The 19485-nt window shown below is 38.6% G+C and overlaps 1 protein-coding gene across 5 annotated transcripts in view; it reads right to left on the bottom strand.

The window, feature by feature from the left end:
* Positions 1 to 913: 913 nt before the first annotated feature.
* The window catches only part of SPAG9 (sperm associated antigen 9), a 65925-nt gene continuing 47353 nt past the window's right edge, over positions 914 to 19485 (bottom strand). For 3 of the 5 annotated variants that reach the window (XM_055794894.1, XM_055794896.1, XM_005243650.4), the window contains 13 exons: positions 18538 to 18709; positions 17248 to 17475; positions 16297 to 16492; positions 15339 to 15461; positions 14703 to 14783; positions 14126 to 14193; positions 12732 to 12880; positions 11403 to 11574; positions 10287 to 10400; positions 8492 to 8530; positions 7446 to 7622; positions 6518 to 6655; positions 914 to 4636 (listed from right to left, as the gene is read on the bottom strand). In XM_055794894.1, coding sequence (XP_055650869.1) covers positions 4521 to 4636; positions 6518 to 6655; positions 7446 to 7622; positions 8492 to 8530; positions 10287 to 10400; positions 11403 to 11574; positions 12732 to 12880; positions 14126 to 14193; positions 14703 to 14783; positions 15339 to 15461; positions 16297 to 16492; positions 17248 to 17475; positions 18538 to 18709 — 1773 coding nt within the window. In that variant the 3' untranslated portion in view covers positions 914 to 4520. The remainder of the gene's footprint in view (positions 4637 to 6517; positions 6656 to 7445; positions 7623 to 8491; positions 8531 to 10286; positions 10401 to 11402; positions 11575 to 12731; positions 12881 to 14125; positions 14194 to 14702; positions 14784 to 15338; positions 15462 to 16296; positions 16493 to 17247; positions 17476 to 18537; positions 18710 to 19485) is intronic. The other 2 variants (XM_055794895.1, XM_005243651.4) reach the window with 1 other exon arrangement.

Below are 19485 nucleotides of genomic sequence, written 5' to 3' on the forward strand. Positions count from 1 at the left end.
CATACCCACACTGTCTTAGCACAGTGCAACGCTGCGACGCGCAGGTGATGGCACATCCCTAGAATAAACGCTACGAGAAGAAGGAAATTTGTTAGTAAGTCCATGCTGGAGAGGCAAACATCTTGCAAGAAAACTGCAGTAAATGAGCAAAAAGATACGTATTTTTAAGCAGCAAGATGATAAAATTTCAGGTTGGTACAACACTGGTAACAGGACGCATTGTGTGAGCTATTTTTGCACATGCAAGTATGAAGTATCTGCATCCTTAGGGGTACTCAAAAGCAACACCTTCACGGGGGCCTTTACTACCAGAGAGAAGCAGGAGTTCCACGGGCTGGCACAGCCGCAGGGGCATGGTGCCCCTGGCTGCTGGGGCAGTTCCGACTGCACAGGGAGGGGGCCACCCCCATCCGTGCTAACAAAGGTTAACCAAGCATTTTCAGCGGCGCAGCCACTTGTTACGTACTAATCAAGATAAATTGCTGGGATAAATGTGGTTAGAAAATGGCAGAGGAGCCAGGAAAAAATTAAAACCTGGCTCTGGCCAAGTATTCTTTTTCTGTAGTACAAAGAAATCCCTTGTCACCGAGCCCCCGTCCGCCCGCCTTACCAACACGGATCTCCTACGGGTTCCTGCCCTAGGAGCCAGCAGGTTGGGAGACCAAGGCAAGAGACCGCATGGCATCGTCTGAGGGCCAGACAGGGAGCAAAGTGGTTCTCCAGAGTTTTTCCTTACGCCCAGGACAAGACAGCAGGATCACACTAACTCCGGGCTGCCTTGAGTATATTCCTACCCGTATTTACGACGGCAGTATTTGGCTACCAGAGTAAACTACCCAAGTGTTACACCTCCTGGCTGCATCAAAAGCCTTTGAGCTTAACGTGAGACTACAAAGAACACACCAATCCGATGCATGTTTCATATACATATTTATATATATTTCATGTACAAAGTTACATTCTGAACCCCATGGATTCAATAATAGAAATAAATACTGAAATAACTACACTGCTATATGAGCTTTTCTGCTCACAGAAAAGAAGCCTCAAGTTTTAACAGACAGCAAGTTTAACGCTGTAGTATCCATCCCAGATTACAGAGGCAAGTAAAATTCAGCGTAAAGTGTCCAACAGACAAAACTTTCAAAAATTACAGACCATAAAATGTTTAAAATATATGTTTAAAAGATTGAGAAATGTGCATCAACAAAATTAATAAAGGAAACTTAATCTTGTTAGAGGGCGGGAGACACATTTAGTGTATAGAAAAATGCTTTGAGGTGCAACATAGGTTGTTACAATATGGCATAACCCTGTTAGAAAAAACATTTAATTTCCCTAAAGAACTGTATTCGAGTTTACCGTGTCTTGTTTTACAGAGCAGGGCCTTCACAAGACCCTGTCTCAACAGGGCCACTTACAAGAGTGCTAAGTCAGGTTTAATCCTTTGGTAACTTTTATAATACTCACATGGAAATAAATATTCAGTTACACAGCATTTTAAAAGACACACGTTCTTTAGAACAGTTAGTATAATAAAACAGATTTAACATTTGTTTGTTACTAAGGCAGCCTATGATAAAGTGTCTACGCTCTGCCAGCTCTATCTGATCCAACGCAGGAAGACCTTTACAAGAAATGGACGATGCAGCAGCTTATACAACGCGTTTCACCTTTACCATGCAAACACCCTTACCCAGGCAAGTAATGTGCTGCATATTTTGTGCTCGAAATGTTTCCAAACTATTAACAAGCTGTAGCTATCAAGAGATTAGCTCCTATTTATATGATGCTTTAATCACATGAGTGTATGCATAAACACATTCTTGAGACGGATTTGTAGGAGTGTATTGTCATCGCGATGCCTGGGGTTTTACGTGCTTTATTCACCGTTCAGAGCGACCTTACGTAAAGTTTACAAAACCCAGGGCACTGCGATGACAACAGGGACCCGTTTAATCTACTGTACCTTAGGACAGGGGATAAAGTTTTTAAATGAGAAATACAAGAGAAGTGCACATGCCTTTTATCTACACCCACAGTGGTACACAGTTCACTATTGTTTTCCTTAAAACCCTTCCACTTTTGGACAGAAACAATCATTCTCAAATATTTGCAGGAGTTGGCCCACTGAGGTGACTAAAATGGCACGGTGGACCAGATATATTTGGCAAAAGACCAGGTACACGCTTGCCAGATCGAACCGCTCTATTTGATAGCGGTAAAGCCGTTCAGAGAAAACAGCTCATCACCAATTACAAATAAAATGCTATACAAGAACCAAGGAACAGAATTGTGCGCTTTTTTTCTGAGAACATGAGAATGTGACAATCAACCAGTAAGTAAAAGCTTTGGAGACTTTTTTTTCCAAAGAGGAAAAAAAAAAAATAATCGTAAGAAAATGGCAGGAGAAGCAATGAAACTGCACCACTCACAGTGAAGATTCTGCACAACAGTAAAAGTTTAGACAGCATTTTTCTTAGACATCCAATTTTGTAAGTTAATTCCGACATGCTTCGGGTTCAGCGTACATGTCTATGTAAGTTTTAAATAGGTCTTTCTAAGAGTGTTTACTCAGTTTACTTTCTGTAATTTTTCAAAAGCTCCCAGACTTTATATTTAAGCCAAAGTACTTTGTGACGTCAAAGATGAATTTGGAAAGCAAATTATGAACAACATGCTCTCATCGCTTTTGGCATTCTGAAGAGAAAAATACTACCAGGATATTAGACATCTTTAATAAGGATTTTTACTACATAGTTCATGTCCTAAATACATATTTACGAGAGGAACAGCTGTGTACAAAATATGTCGCTTAAAAAGTATTTATACATATAAATCTAACCAATAGACCTGAATGGAGATTTTCTGGTTTATCAGCTATGATATGCATTTGAAAAAGCTGCCTAAATATATATTTACACAATAGACCTCAGCTAAATGTGTTCATTTAAAAAATTAAGAAAATATATAAACACATGCTTGCCTGATAGACCAGAACTGCTCCTATTGCATAAAAATGTTTAGGCAGTTTTAAAAAAGTGTTTCTCTATTTACTCCTCTGAAACTGTTCAGTTCTCTCCCATAACCAAGTTACTAAATTTCTCTGCTAATCTGAACAGGACAGTCCCAGCCTTTTGGGGGTAAATGCTGGATGTTTATTAAAACCCCTCAAAACTTTTACTTTCCACAGACTAAATGAAAGAGCAAATCTGGATTTTAAAATGTTCTGAAGTACAGAAATCATGAAGTGTTTAACTTAGGTCTGATACTAATGTAGGAAATTCAATGTAAAAGGAAGACAATCTTCAACTCACACTTATGGTTAAAAAAATAGATGGTGAGTAGACAGAATGTCAGCCTAATATTAGAGTCTCCTGACTTCCACCAATTTATTCAATCTTAGTGTTACCTGCTAACATTGTCACTACATTTTTTTTTGTTTGTTTACTAAATTGGGGTATGCAAATACAAAAAATACATTTTTGTACCTAATTATCTGGCACTAAAGTTCCTTTACAATCTTGCTTGGGCAGAACGCATTTTTCCTGTACAATCTCAGTCTTTTCTCATGCTCTAATCCAGGTCTCTAACCTTCACACACGTAGTGCCTCATGAGTTTGACCAGCTAGGCAGAGAAGATCATCATTCTAGTGCTTAGGACATAAGGAGTTAAGACAAGAAAAGAACAAAACATATCCCCTGCTCAGGAATTTTATAGTTAATTTTCAAATTTCAATCATCTTAAGAATACCCTTTGGAAACAGAGTTGTTCCATGTCAGGGAAATGGAAAAACACTATACTCAAAATTGCTCATTATTGAGGGCAGCAGTTCTCAAACTTTAAGGTTCAATAGTGAAAATGTGATTTTATTTAGATATTGTCATCTAAATTCCTATACAATCTTCTCTCTTCCCCCCCCCCCCCCCCCCCCCCCCCCCGAAATTCCGATGAATGTAACAAATTAAACCGTATACACTATGGAAGCAAGATTTTCCAGGTTTGATAACAAAAGCAGAAATTTACAGTTTGCTTTAGCCCTCTGAATATTTGGATGAGTCTTAATAATCCATCTTTTAATTTGTCCATTTTTTGATACTCTGGGAATAACTTTGCTGTTTTACTCAACGCATTATACAGTGAAATGAAGCTCAGTTGTAATAAAGCTGAATTCAAGTGAGACTACCAAAGAAGTGAACTACATTAGATTGCTGTGGTACAGTAAAACTAATGTCTCAGTTGCTTACTATGGTGTGCACACCAGTTTTGAGAAAGATCTGATTTCATTATACTGTTCCATGTAACACGGGTGCAGTAAAACAGCACAAGCTAATTCCTGTATAGTTAAAGGTATGACAGATTTGCAATATAAAGTTAAACAGCAAAGAAATGCTTCAACATCATGTAGTGAAACAGGTTTCACAAAATTAAAAAAAAAAAAACATGCATAAGCTTTTTTTTTTTTCCTTTTTTTTTTTTCTTTTTCTTTTTTTAAGGTCTCCAGCTGCATCCTACAGGCTCACTCACTGCCACACATTACTTGCCACACTATCAAGTGACTCCTCTCAGCTTTGGCTACAGAAGGTTCAAGTTGTAGAGCTTCTCCAAGGAGTTCAGATTCTCCACCTTCATCACCTGAAAAACAAGAGCTTTGATTCAGGCAGACAATAAAGCACAGTATTAACGCCGAATGGAGCAAGACAAGTGACATCTAGGTTATCAACAAAAACACTGTGTAAGACTGTAGTTGCCATACGACCATATAAAAGCATACTCAAGATTGTGAATATATACATTACAAATTGAAAGTCTGTTGCATAAGTATCTCAGAGCCTCGTATTCCGATGGTCATATTCTTCAGTTCTAGCCCCCAATATTAACTGCAATTTTGCAAGCATCCCTATTCTAAACACGTCGTTACTTCAAAATCCTGGAGACAGAGAAACAACCTCATCTGCAAACTTGCAGTATCTCCCAGGCAGAGCTGGAGATCGTTATGCTACAAGCAAGTGTGCTAGCACAGACACATAAACCATATCAAGTGCTCTGGAAATAAGGCGGTCATCGAGCACAAGTGCAACGACGCAAGATTCACGTCTGCGAAGAACCTTTCCCCTTCTCTGCACTTGTTCTAGTTATCCCGGCTTGTCCCAGCTCTGCACGCGCTGGCACACGGCAGCCTTAATTCTCCATTACTGGTCTTCAAAAGAGAAGAGCAGTTTTGTAACTGCGTCTGAACTCTTGGTGACACGAGCTGACTCGGATCAAAGGTGCCAGACTAACCACTACACAGAACTGCACGTAGACAGTCATAAACATCAACACAGAGGCAGTCTTGTGGTTAACAGAAGAACATCAGTTTAATCAGATGAAGTGGGAACTGACCTACAACTTGAGGAAGGTTTCAAGTCACAGTTTGGCTGCTTTTCTGGTTAGACTACTTTGGAGGTCTGAGGAATCTAAACACAGAACAGCCTGAAATTGCTCTCAAGCCGGTTTGCTGCACCAGCGTGGTAATGCCTGAGCTAATACAGGGCAACGCTGATGCTTAAGGTCACGGCTCTGCATCGTGCCACAAGGACAGAACAGGCACATCTGGTATGTGGCTATACCAGCTTGCTTGGAGTAAGTGCAGAGTTAGCGCTCACTACAGCGTGGTACAAAACTGCCTCAAGTCCTGCCTCCCGCTTAACTCCACTTGAGGTTACCAGCAGGAACTTGGTTTTCCTTGATTAGTGGGAATGACAGAATTTGGACTGGCCTTCGTGGGTTTTTCTTTGTAGTGGTTTTTGTGGGTTTTTTTTTTCTTGTTTGTTTGTTTTTGAAAAACACTATGGACAGATTTAGACAAAAGGTCAAGACCAGGTCTAGGAGTTGTGACTCCTTTTAATGCACTTCTTGTCAAGGTCTCCAGCTGCAGATTCTAAGCATAGAACCACAGCCACTCTCATTTCATTATATTTCCCCAAAAGCTTAAATTATATATAAAAAAATCTTTACACAAGATATCTTCGATGGGCTAAATCATGCAAAAGTGCTATCCAAAAAAAGCAGTGATCATAATAAGAAGGGCATGCAAAGTTATCAGTGAACTACTTTTTCCCGTTTCACTCAAAAATAAGTTGTAACTTGAGTGTTTTTCATGTAATACATTACTTTTTTAATAGTCAGTCTGCATATTTAAGTAACTGAGGACATGTTTTCCAGCAGTCTGAGACAGAAGACTAACCATCAAAGTAAGACTAAAAGCATAAATGGTAAAGTGGTGCTGGACTCCAAAGCAGTTTCAAATAAATCTTTTTACAGAGTCATCTCACAGGTCACTGTTTATTGGGAGGAGGAGAAGCTGAAGGGGTGGGTGGTAGTATAGAGACACTTTATCCTCACACTTGTGTAGCAGGGATGATATACCTACTGGTGACACAAATGCACCCTGCCATCACCATGGAAGTTATATGATTAACGACCTTTCGATATGAAGAGGTTACAACTGATTTTAAGCTTAAGTTTTCTTACCCATTCTGAAGTCAATATATCCTTCTCCACCACTTATCACCAGCATTGATTTTAAGGGACTCTGGTTGAAGGACTCTTGAGACAATTTATCAGCCGTTAGCTCTGTTCCACCGCTACTCTGTGGGCAAACGACCTGACCTGGATTAAAAACAGAATATATTTTTATGCCACACACCTCACAGAATACCACCACCTGTATTTGGGCATTGGATGACATACTTAACACCTAACAATACACTTTAGAATCTAGTATCTCTTCAGCAAGGGACAGAAAGCTAGCTTTGTTCCAATTTCATCTCTCTAAAAGGATGAAGCACCTGTTCAGGTCAGTTCCGTGGAAATCAAAGGATTAATTGGCTCTTGATAGACCTCACAGCACTGGCATGCAGATCTAGAGAATGACATTGAAACAGACTTAAAGACTTTCAGACACACGACTGAAATGATTCAGCGCAGGTCAGCCCATTGAGCAAATGTCTGTCATTTACTTCCAGCACACTAGGTGCACAGAAGTGCCGAGGTTAATCGGCCAGCACTGCAGCTTCTAGGGAACTCAAGCTTTTTCAATGAATCTTTCCTTTGGAGACTTCTCCCACAGTAGTTCATCCTTCCTGCCAAGATGTCAGAATCTTAAATTGGACCTTACACTTAATTAGCAGTTGACTGGCTCCTCGATAAGCAAACACTCACCACAGTACCTTTTCTCCAGATAGAAGCAAAGCACTTCTTTCTCTGTGACCAAACCCTTTTCCTCCCATTAAGCAATACTGCACTTAGGAACCAGACAAGTCTTGCGAATAAAACATAATGAATTGTTTCTGAACATATGGTTTCATACACGTGGTATCTTTACCTAAACACTATGTTTAACTAAACAAATGAGGGCAAAAAAAGAAACTTCCTCTGAAGAATGGTAACAGAGCCTCACCAGGTACTGCGACAAAGAATTTAACAGCATCACGGTGCCCGTGGAAGCAAAGCTGCGCGTGTGCCATTGAACAGTATGGTATGAAGGTTCCCGGAGTCACTTTGTCGCTGTTTTCATCGCCATATACACGTATTACACTCCCCGGACGGTTTCCGGAGCCTGCTGCTGCTTTATTAGCTGTAAAAGAAGAGAAGTGTTTTCTACTTGAAAATACAAATTACAGAAAACGGTTATTTGTTAAGAAACCTTATGGTACCATCTAAAAGCTAAAGCCAACTTAGATAAAAATGAAACAGGAGGGCAGCAATGCCAATTCAAGACAGAGCTGGAAAGAAAAAAGATTGCATGCTTCGTTATTTTAAGTACATCAGAAAATGGAGCAGGATTCTTATTCGTCTAGCATAAACACCAGATTTTAATATCCTACGTTTGGAAAAAAATAAATTTGTGAAAGGACTGTATCTTTCATAGAAAATAAGTACCTCTAATGTGTTTCAGTATGAGCAAATTCAATGTACTTGAACATATAATTAAAGATGGTTTCATTCCAACTAATCATAGGGTATCCCCTTGCCAGCAAAAATTCTCTAAATATAGCCACCTGTGGGCACGAAGGAGCTACCCTATTATAATTCTACATCTAGTTTTTACCGAGAAGTTTTAAAATCCATTAAAACAAAGAAGTACTCATGCTAGACATACAAGCCATCTCCATTCCAAAGACTATCAAAGTAGTGAAAGAAACAGTGATTTGTAACAAGACAGTAAATGATGTGGATTAATGACAAAGTTATAAGATATGGTATCACATTGGCTGGAAGAAAAACAAAGTCTGTATGAAAGTTCAGCTGCAACACAGGATGATATACTAAACTGCTGAGCAGATTGGTGGCCGTTTAGCAAACATAAAACTGCTGCAATGCAGTAACTGCAAGTGGAAAAACATTTAGGAACATACAAAGGGTAAATCTATAAGGAGTGGGAAACAGCCTCAAAGTGGCTATTAGAAGCCTGAAAATAGATTTTTGTTCAGGATCTGCACTTACCCCTCAGCCCCAGTAAACGTCCCTGGTGGAGGATTACAGCTAAAGTGAGAAAGGAGGAAAGGGGAAATGGATAGGTATGACAGTAGAGGAGAAGGATTAATGAGAACCCACCGCTCATATTTTGGTTTTTGATAAGGTAGAGCTTAAAATTTTAGCTCCTAAAACCAGCAAATATCTTATTACAGAAGATTCAATAAAAAGTCACAAAGAACAGCATCTTGTTATAAAAGTCTCAGTACAAAACGGACAACAAAAGCACTGCCACTTTCACGTGCTTTATAACTGTGAAGTTTATTTTTCATTAGCAACGTTTCCCCTTTCTCTCTTTCCTTGGCAGGAGGCTACCAAAATAATGTAAAACGACTCATGTTTTTGAGTGCCCTTTCGAAACATCATCTGCAGATCTTGAAGATGTCCTGCTATTGAGACCCAGGGAATTGAGATACGCAATTGCTTATGCAAGGATGTGACTGTTTTTGAAAACCACGAGTATGTGTAACAAGGGTTCTCAAACCCACTGTCAGGCTACCCACGGACGGTTGTTCTGATTCATGAGCAACTAACAAAACTGAAATGAAACTGAACAGCTTTAATAGGGATCATTTTCACATTCACTATTGGTTTAAAACAAACTCCTCTGGAAACATTAAATTAAGCTTGACACGAATCAAGAGCTATAATTTTTGAAAGCATGAGTTAAACTATTTCAAATTCATGACAGGAAGCCTGTCCTTCCTCAGTACATTCATGCAATGCAAAAAAAAGACATTTACTGAATGGATGGACAATGTAATGGAACAGTATGAGAAACAACGCATGTATGTGCTGTTCAACAAAGCAGATACAACATGAAGCGTTTTTTCTATTAAATTACCCTGAAACTGCACCTGTCAGACTGTACTATGACCTATATAATAGCAGCACAACTAGGACTATCAAAGTTCCGTATTTTATTTTCTGAAACTTCTGTCCATGTGTTTTAACATTAGTCTCAGGCACAAGTGTTCGGGTTTTTGGTTTTGTTTTGTTGTTGTTTTAGATGCAATCAATTTACACAGATTCTTCCCAAGCTTTACCTATTTAAGATTTGTTTTGCCCTTGAACTGGACTGTTCCCTTCTCCTGAGGTTCAACTGCCCATGTCTGAATGCTTCCTCTCCCACCCCCAAGTAGGTTCAGCCTGTGACAAGAGTTTGGGGGTTGTTATCAAGCAGATACCGGGATTTGCATTAATGGAATTTTACCTAGAAGTTAGTGCCCCATTTGTGGAACGTGTTTACAACTCCTGTAACCTGGAACAGGTCCTTTAAAGCAGTCAGTACTACTGCTATTCCAGTCCTTTTACTAGTTGTGTGATGAATTCTCACAAACTAAAGCCAATGAAATTTTATTAGCAACAATACCAATTCACTTGAATTAAACAAAAATCTACTTTGGCAATCAAAAATAACATTTATTAGAAAACTAAAGCCATCCCTAACACGCAATAAGCTTCTATAAAGGCTGCTAATGCTCATAACACCTCTAAGGCTTCGAAGTGTCTCTCATTCAAGTCACAGCAACTGCTTGAATTGAAGTACAGGAGATTTTGGAGATGTGCTTTTCTGTACAGAGTAACTGTAACCATGTACACAGATTAGGTGCCAGACATCACACAAGCTCAATCTAACACACCTGAAGATTTGGACCTGGCAGTAAAGCTCTCTATCCATTAGCAAGCATCTGAATGGCGTTTAATATTCTCTTTTTGCGTCTACAGCATATTGCACAGTGCTATTCATTTATATTTTACTTACTTTCTGTTAATGGAATGGAGATGATGACACCATTTCCTGTTCCTACCCATAAACGATTACAAGACACCATAAGAGCTGTGATTCTCACAAATGAGAATCCCAGTTTACCAGTACCTAAAAACAAAAGATGCTTTTCATCAAAAATTATGAGCAAGAATAATTTTAGTTCCACAACAGAGAATCTTAACTCCAACTCCCAAACCACGCAGACAAGTAATTCCCTCCCACTTCAAACAGAAACAAGGTACAGGAGTATATTTAAGTTGTAAAGATTACCTAAGAGGCTAAACCACTCTGTTAATTAAGTTGAGAACCTATACAGAAGGAGACTAACATTAACTGTAAGAAAGCACAAAAGGTATAACGGTTCCATAACGCTGCACGATATAGTAGTTTGGGGTTTACAGCACCAGGGCAGCTTTTCAAACATTAAGAAAAAAAAAAAAAGGTGAGCTTACAGATGTAAGATAATGGTCTCTCATCCATTGAAATTAATTTCTCATCCATTAGCACTACGAGGACAGAAGGCGGCTAACTAGCTAAGCACAACGGCACAGCAGTCACTTGTGAAGTATTTCCCAAGGCCCAATTACCTGTATTTGTTGTGTTACGCAGGGGGTCAAACTGCTCTTATAAAAATGTTAATGAAAAAAATCAGAAAGCTTATTAGCTCCAATAGCAACAGAAATTTGCTATTCTGCATTTGTATTTTCTTGGAAAAAGAGGCAATTTTTCCGGACAAGTAACAGATTGTTTCCACACAGATTTACAAAAGGCATCAGTACAGTAAAAAAAAAAAAAGAGATTTCAGTGTCTCTATTGATACCTGCTCAACCCAACCACCATTTTCCTCATTAGCTCTGAGTTTTTAGGGACACCTTAGATGTCAGGTAGGATCAACAGACTGCATCAAAAGACTGATCATCCTCATCATGCTTTACAGACCGACCTAGGCTTCTACTCCCAGATTCAAGTTTTCACAAACAGGATTTGACTAGCCTTCCACCCACCCTTCCCCGTGAAGTCTGCAGTGAGAACTGCCTGATCCATAACAGGAAAAGAAAGCTCCAGACTGCAAGAGGTGTAAGAATACAACAGGTTTTCTTACCAACTTACCTAGCATTTTGCTTACATAAGGTTCAATGTCCACATCTTGTAGATGCTGATACGTGTGCGCATGATAGAGACGCAGGGTGGAGTCCAAACGAATAGACACCCATACCCCATCACCCACCCATGCCAGCTGTCTCACTTGGCTTTCTCTTCTGGGGTGTGCATCAAATGACTTCTACAAAAGATTGGGTTTTCAATTAGAAGATGGAACAAAGGGAAGAGTAAGAAACACTTCTCTGTTACCCTACACTGGCAACACTGGCAGTTTCCTTACATCAGCTACAACCCTCTGATTTGCAGGGTATCTAGTGTAACTAGCAGATACAGTGTTTAGCTTAGTTACAAGTACCATATGATGCTGGTAAAGTAACAGTAAAAATGCTGATTCCCTTCCCTGGAGTGTGATCTTAAAGCCACAGTTTCCTACCATGCCTTCATTTACACAGCACGTCCCAGCCTGCTCTGCCTTCCCTCTCCATTTAACCTGGAGCCTTTTCGGCATGAGGTCTTCCCGTCACAGCACAAGACAGACATGCCCAAAAAGTGTTTTTCTTCCTACTTCTGTCAAGTCTTGCTCTTGCATACAGACTCACCTGTGCAAAATACACGCTACCCACCAGCAAAACGATTTCACTGTTGTATGAATTCCTTTATTTCATTTTCCACATATATATATATATATCTATGCGTATATAGTCACCTTCACAGAAATAGATTATTAATTGGGTGCTTGATATTTTCAGAAGAGCTGAGCAGTCACCCTCCAAAGGTCTGGCTCATCTCAGGCCAGTTAGCAGAAGCTGAAGTATTAATACAGCTAATGGCTTTCAGGAACCTTAGCCACTTTCTGTACTTGAGATGTCGGGTACGCACACAATGCTGCAGCAACCCCAGCTCACACACCTTATATAAACAAACTTCTGTAACTGGAGGGAGAGCACATTCAAGATTAACCCTTACAGACCTCTGAAGTATGCAAAGACAGATTACAGAGGTTACAGGTGGATGGAGAACATGAGGCATGTGCTCTGGAGAGTAAAGCGGGAGCTACCTTCACGAGCTCTGCATAAGGACACTTTCCAGTTCCTGGCAACCTAGAAGTGGAGAACTAAATCCACCAAAATATTGGTTTCAAGAAATGAGAACTGTCTCATCATGGCTTACAGTCTTCCAAAACAATGAAAAACATCTTCAAAAAGATGTAGTAGTATTTCCCAAGACTAATTTTTTGGTTGCTTGTTTCTGTACTGTTCTCTGCAGTTACTCTAAAGTTTGAGCTGTAGCATGAGATAGCATTCAAACATAATTATTTTAAACACCATTTTAACTTGCCTCTATTTTCATGGCCTTTGGTTGAACAACATAGATTTTGTTCCTGTAGCCACACCAGACTTTGTCATGCACTACTGTCATGCATCTTATCGAATGATGCGGCCGGCCCAGGTCTAAGAGGTGATAGTTTGTCAAATCCCACTGACCATCTTTAGAAACAGAAAGAAAAGAAAAAACAAAACAGAACGTAGGCTCCTATGAGTTTAAAAATAATTTTAAAGTACAAGCAAATCTCTTAGCCTGATTTTTCAGAATTACTGTAATAATCTGGATAAGTCAATACATATTTACAGCTAAGCTCTTCATTTAAAAACACCAACAACTAGCTATGCAAACTACCAACATCCAAAATGCTACTTGGTTTTCAATAAAATAAATTTGTACAGTGATTCATGTGGAAAACACATCAAAACTTTTTTTTTTTAAAACAAGTTACCTAGTGCTAAATGCTTGACTTAAGCAGGTATCAGTATACATTAGAAGCAATTACCCACAAAAAAAGCACTAGGCACTGGCTGCCTGACCGAACACAGAAATGTTGGCATCAAGTTGTTTTAAAATTTGCTGCAAGATCTGAAGGCAGGCACCCAAAATCTACTAAAAGCATACTAGATTTGGTCACTCAATACCAGGTAGAAATTCTTGTTGAGACTGATTTAAGCCACAGATCAATGACATCTACTCAAGACCCTTAGGGACTGTAAGCCTGTGGGGTTTGAGTCTAACACAACAACAAAAAACCCAACAAAAAATGTCAAATGAACACAAAAAACATAACTTTACCCTAGATGCATCTTTCTCAGTATTTGCTTAGTGCTGTACAACCTTTATTTCTTCTAAATACTGAGCACAGGGTTTTAAACCCCACAAGGAAAAAAAACCAAATTAATAAAGAGCCTGTGGAAACAAGCCAACAGATAAGTTCCAGTTACTCATAGTTAAGACCTTCGCCTCCACGTCCTTACTCTGGAGGCTGAAGAATGGAGCTCATTCAGGAATGGTTTTGGGCAGAAATTCTCATTGGGCTTACAAAATTCTCACTGAAGAACTTGTCCACAGACAATTATTAACACTAATAACAAAACAGAAGACATGACTATTGAGCATGATGTAAAGCAAAAGAGGTGACGATCAAAGCAGATTATCAATTGGCTTTTCACTATTTAGCTCAGATATAGCCCATTCTCCTTCTCCTCAGAGGAAGGAAAAATTCCAGGAATGCACTAGAACAGCGCAAAAATGGTACTTGCAACTGCAACTGAAACACTAGGAAAAGACAACCTGTAAAAAGGCCATTGGGGAATACATTTTCAAATTGTTATTTATAAATGGCACATTTCTTTCCTAAATACTGTTACAACTGCACTGGTTTCAAGATCCAATAGAATGCTTACCAACTCCTCGGTGGAATATTGCTAGTGTTCCATCAGCTAGTGCAACTAATACTATTCCTTTTACATGTCTGGGGAAAAAAAAACAACAACCAGGAGGCACAAGAATATACACTGTTAGACTACATCTCTCAAACTGCAAGTTTAAAGACAAACATTTTATATTTCAGCATACTTTTTATATTCACATTAGCTCTAGTGTTTTGATTGCTACGACAGAGCTCAAGAGAAGGGACAGTAACAAGGCGTCAAAATCCAGTTCAGAAAGCTTGAAATGTATCTAGCTACAATGCCTGAAGAAAACATGAGGAATCACAACCTACAGCTGTTTTGCACATACAGCTACCAAGAATACCAAGTATACAGCTACAGCTCATCATCTGGGCTATAGGATTTCCAACAGATACAAGATTCCTTCTGTTTTCCTTACTCCCCAAACGCTTTCCACTGCCCCTCAAAGAACATGCATGCATTTATGGCAACTGACATTCCCAACAGCTGAGGAGGAAATACAAAACTATTTTGCAAGTATTTTAACAAAAACGCATTATGGTTTACATTACATTCTTTCAGGACTTACACAATACTGAGAATAGAATCTTTAAGTTTAATGGCATGAACACATTTCCTCCACTGGGCCACTGACGAATGAACATACAGGCTGCAAAGACAAATTAGGAGGGATTAAAAGCACTAGGAAAGGTCTACCAGACAGGAAAAAATACCCCACAAGCTAAACCCCTACAACTGAAATCCACAATCAAAGGGAAAACAAGTTTTCATCTTCCACTGAAAACTATGTATAGACTGAAAGAAAGATACATGAGCAGCAGAATGGTTTTTCAGAGGCTTAAAACATTACTAACTCCCTTGTAGATATATCTGCAATACAAAGGCAATATATTTTTCTAGAATAATAAAATATCAAAAGTTACGGAATTATCAGACCATAACAATTTCTTTGATTACAAAAAAGACAGACAACCAAAACTTTCCTGCAGATAAGTGTTATCCACCAAAAAGAGCTTACTATAAGCCTACAGTACTTCATTTGAATTCTGTAATGGCTAAATACAGCCAAGTGTACAAAATGTAGGCTCTCTTGAGGTCTTCTTGCACTTAATCTTGACTCGAGAGTTACCAGGCCTGTAGGCACAAGAAGCAAGTTTAAAATAATTCTCCAAAATAAATTTTAAAAAGATTAACATTTTCTTACCATCCATTCTGTGCTCCAAGCCACATTGTGGGTAAAAGGCTACTCATTTTCTGTGCTTCTTCTCTCACTAGATCTTGCTCATTTGGCAAAACTGCAACATCTTTATATAACTCTGAATCAGTACTAAAAAAAACCACAAACCAAAACAAGTTAACACACAGTGAATAAACTGCATACATTACTCAGATTATAACCTACATATTTACTTCAATTGCTGCTAGTTTCTACACCGGCTTTTGAAGTACATAAGGTATTTAAACAGAAACCAATAACTGTGCATGAAAGTACATGAAAACCTCAACAACAATAAACTTCTTTAAGTGTACATTTACTTATACAAGGAAATACAGGTTGCACTCAAGCCTATCAGTACTGTTGGTATCTCTGGGGAATGGCTGTGAAGTGTCACAACATTACAGGCACATGTTAAGAGAAACAATTCTTAAATAAAACCTGTATGATACAGGCACAAAAGTATGTGGAGAGTGAAGAAACCTGAAGATCTGAAATACTGATTACTTCCAGGCTTCTTCTCCACTCCTGTAACTACTTACAGACTGACTACTCTGAGAAAAGAAACACACATCTGAACAGCCAGTTGACTGGAAGAAAGCAATCTCATTCCTTTCTTATTTTGACATCAAAACAGGAAATTTAAGCTGGCATCTCCAGACCAGCACCATTCATGTTAAGTCTGTGGGAAGACCTACTGACAAACTGGTAGACGCTCAGTACTCCATTCTGGAGGTGTCTGTACTCAAAGGATATGTGTTCACAGACAGAAGACTTTGTACACAGGTGACCTTTCCATGCAAGCAAAGCACAGACTACCTATATCAACCTCAACATACCTAACATGAAAAAAAGTTGTCATGTCATTCCCATGCTGTCTCCCCGCAAGCATTACGTTTTTCTTTTTAAATACATTTTACAAGTTATGAGGGTTGAGACTACGTACCTCGGCTGGTACACTGGAGACGCCTCTGTTGTATTCTGCACTCCCAGAGGATCCGTAAAGACATGTTCTGTGTAAACTCCAGTTTGTGCAATATCAGCTGTGTCTTCTCCTGTCCCTGCATTGACTTCTGTTGCTTCTGTTGCCTCCTCTGCTGTTGGAATGTTCTCATCTACTGAATTATTTTCAGTTGCAATATCTACAGAAAAAAAAAAAAGAAAAAATTTTAACATCTGCAAGAGAATTCTCAATTATTTAGAACAGTTAGAACTTGATACTTAAAGCTTAAGTGAATAGCTATAATAACCAGTCACAATCCGGATTTTGTATGTCATCCAAAAAAGAAAAATCAGATCAGAAACACCCAAACTTTAGTAGGTTGCACTATATCAACAAGTGTCAAATGCACTTTAATGATCAACCCAGTGACTGATGGCACAGACTGCCCTTTCCGTAATTAACCAGAATAGCAGTGAACACGTCCAACAACCACATACCCGTTAAAAATCATATCACCATACAGCTCTGAAGGACATGTGACAGAAAATATTGAGAATGACTATAAAATAAGCAGCTTCACTTAAATCTCCATTAAGACTTTAACAGATTTAAGGCATATATCTACATTCTCTTTAGTCATTTGTTGGTAAGATCTGGATTTCAAATACCAAATAACTTAAAAACTTTCTTTAGACCATGCACAAAATACAGTTCCTGCAGAAGTATTTGAAAGAAGCAACTGTCTATACCGATTTAATGTCACCTCCACAAAGACTTTGGCTACAATTATACAGTGCAAGCATGTCAGACTCATAAGCCATTTCCCACAGAGTGCTTGTTTTGTGTTATCACTGCTTACAGACACGATACTACATGAAATACTTACACCATTCATTTTCCAGTTGCACCTCATGGTGTTCGGCCAGCCCTGGCATACTTACAAGTTTTTCATACCTGACTGTTTCTCTGTCATCGGTGAGCCACCGTTTGCATCGTGAGCTACAGGTGCTCCTGTGATACCCTCTGCAGTGCAGCCAACAACTGTGATGCCTCCCAGCAAGCTGTCGGTTTCCACAGAGCTGTTGCTTGTCATACTTCCACACAGAGATGACTTGTCCACTTGACTGGGATCTGTTTCTTGAGACCCTTCTTCTCCCGCAGGATAGTCTGTTTCCCTTGCCCCTGAAAGAAATTAAACTTACATGTTTCTTCTAGGGATAAAAGCGAATCACCTTCCATCTAATAACAAACTAAGCTTCAAAGTCTCCAGCAACTGAGATTCAACATGCAGGTACCTACTTACAAACCTAATTTTAATGTGATCAGCAGACATTGAAGACGCTGCCAGAAAGTAAAAGTAGTATCTATACATACTGCACATCTGAATGTCCTAAGTCATATTTCAACCTGCAGAGTTTTTCAACTACTTTATTTCTATTTCAAATAAATTTTCCATTACAATTAGATTTCATCGTGCGTATATGTAGGGATATCTATCTACATCTTTATGAATAATTTAACTGCAATAGATCCTTTGTTCTGGAAGAAAAGCTATTTTTCTTTTGTACAACCCCCTCGCATACTTTTAAGGCTTAAAATATTATTCTCAGTGTCTTAAAATTTTTATTGTATTTTACTATATTTTATGCTGTTTTGATTTTACAATTTATATATAGTTTCAATGGAACAAAATCTCAAACTTCACTGAACAGAGCTGTATTCTGAGCATATTAAACAAAACTACTTCACCGGAACTAGTGCTACAGACTTCTCTAAATGTAAGCCAAGAAACCAGACATCCAAAATTAGTTCTTCTCCAGAAACATAATATCCTCCTATTAAACTTCCCTCAGTACACTAACCACATACACTCTCAACGCAACAAGGATTCCCTCCACAGGAACCTTCAAGAGGTTGAAGAGGTCTGAAAGGCCAACATATTTTTCTTTTGTGATGTTCATAGTTCCATAAAACATTGGCATTATTGCACAATTTACAACACAGCAGACAAAAGACTTAGTCTTAGTTGCTGACATCTCTACCTTTGAGTTCTACCTTCAGGTCAAGAGCTGACTGAAGAGTGGAACAGCAGAGTAGAAATCCAATAGCTTTCCCTACAACTAAACCTTACTGCTGTGTTACAGTATCATTTCATCACACTAATTAAACGCTTTTTCATGGCATAAGAAAATGTGAATAAGATACAGTTAAAAAAGCAGGACCTAAAACATCCTAAGTCTTTACCTGGCACACTGGCAATACAAAGCACGTGAGAATTGCAAACAATGAAACTGTCCAGAATATTTCCTGGTTGGTTAGCATCAATAATGATAACTTTTGTGGCAGAATGTGTGCTAGTACAGATCCAAACTAGACTGGATAATTCTTCCTGATGTTTGAGCTCCTTCTGCTGGTCCTGAAGGAGAAACAAGGCAGAACAGAAGTGAACAACAGGAAGGGGGACAAGAATAGAACTGTTACTTTGATCTGGTATGTTCTTACATTATCAGCTACAAAAATATACATGAATATGTGACAAGTTAAATATTACGAATGCCATTGTAAAATTACATGTTGTTACTTGTCCTCTTATGTATTTGGAATATAAAAACCCCCTCGTATTTCGTACTTGTGTAAAAAACCGTAGAAAATAATTATACTGCACAATTATATTGTTAGACAAGTATAAAGCTATATGAAAACATTATATGCCAGCTATCATACTCAGCATTGTCACAGATTAATGTGATATCCCAAAGCACTTCAAAATTAAGCCTTTGGGTTTATGCCCTTAATATGAATTACATTCATTGCTTCTTCATGGAAACATGAAGACTAACACATTTAAGCAATGGCATAGCCATGTATAAAAAACCCTTTTGTTAAAAAAAAAGACAGAACATGTACAATTCTGTCACAAGTTTTTTAAAGCAGGCAGCACTGGTATAAGTATGGCATTATTTTGATGTAAAACTGATTTGGTGCTCAGATTTCGCCAACAAGCTGGCACACAGGAAAGGATCACAGTATTTTTGGTTGGATACAATAACCCAAACATCTTGGGTTGATGACTACACCCCAGAAAAATCTATTTGTCACCAATAAACCTGATTACAAAATATTTTAACCTAGAGACAGACACAAAGATGTTTAAACCATACAAAGCATTCAACACGCCTTACAGTGACCTTA

This window comes from Falco peregrinus, chromosome 2, assembly GCF_023634155.1.
Source record: "Falco peregrinus isolate bFalPer1 chromosome 2, bFalPer1.pri, whole genome shotgun sequence".
Lineage (NCBI taxonomy): Eukaryota > Metazoa > Chordata > Aves > Falconiformes > Falconidae > Falco > Falco peregrinus.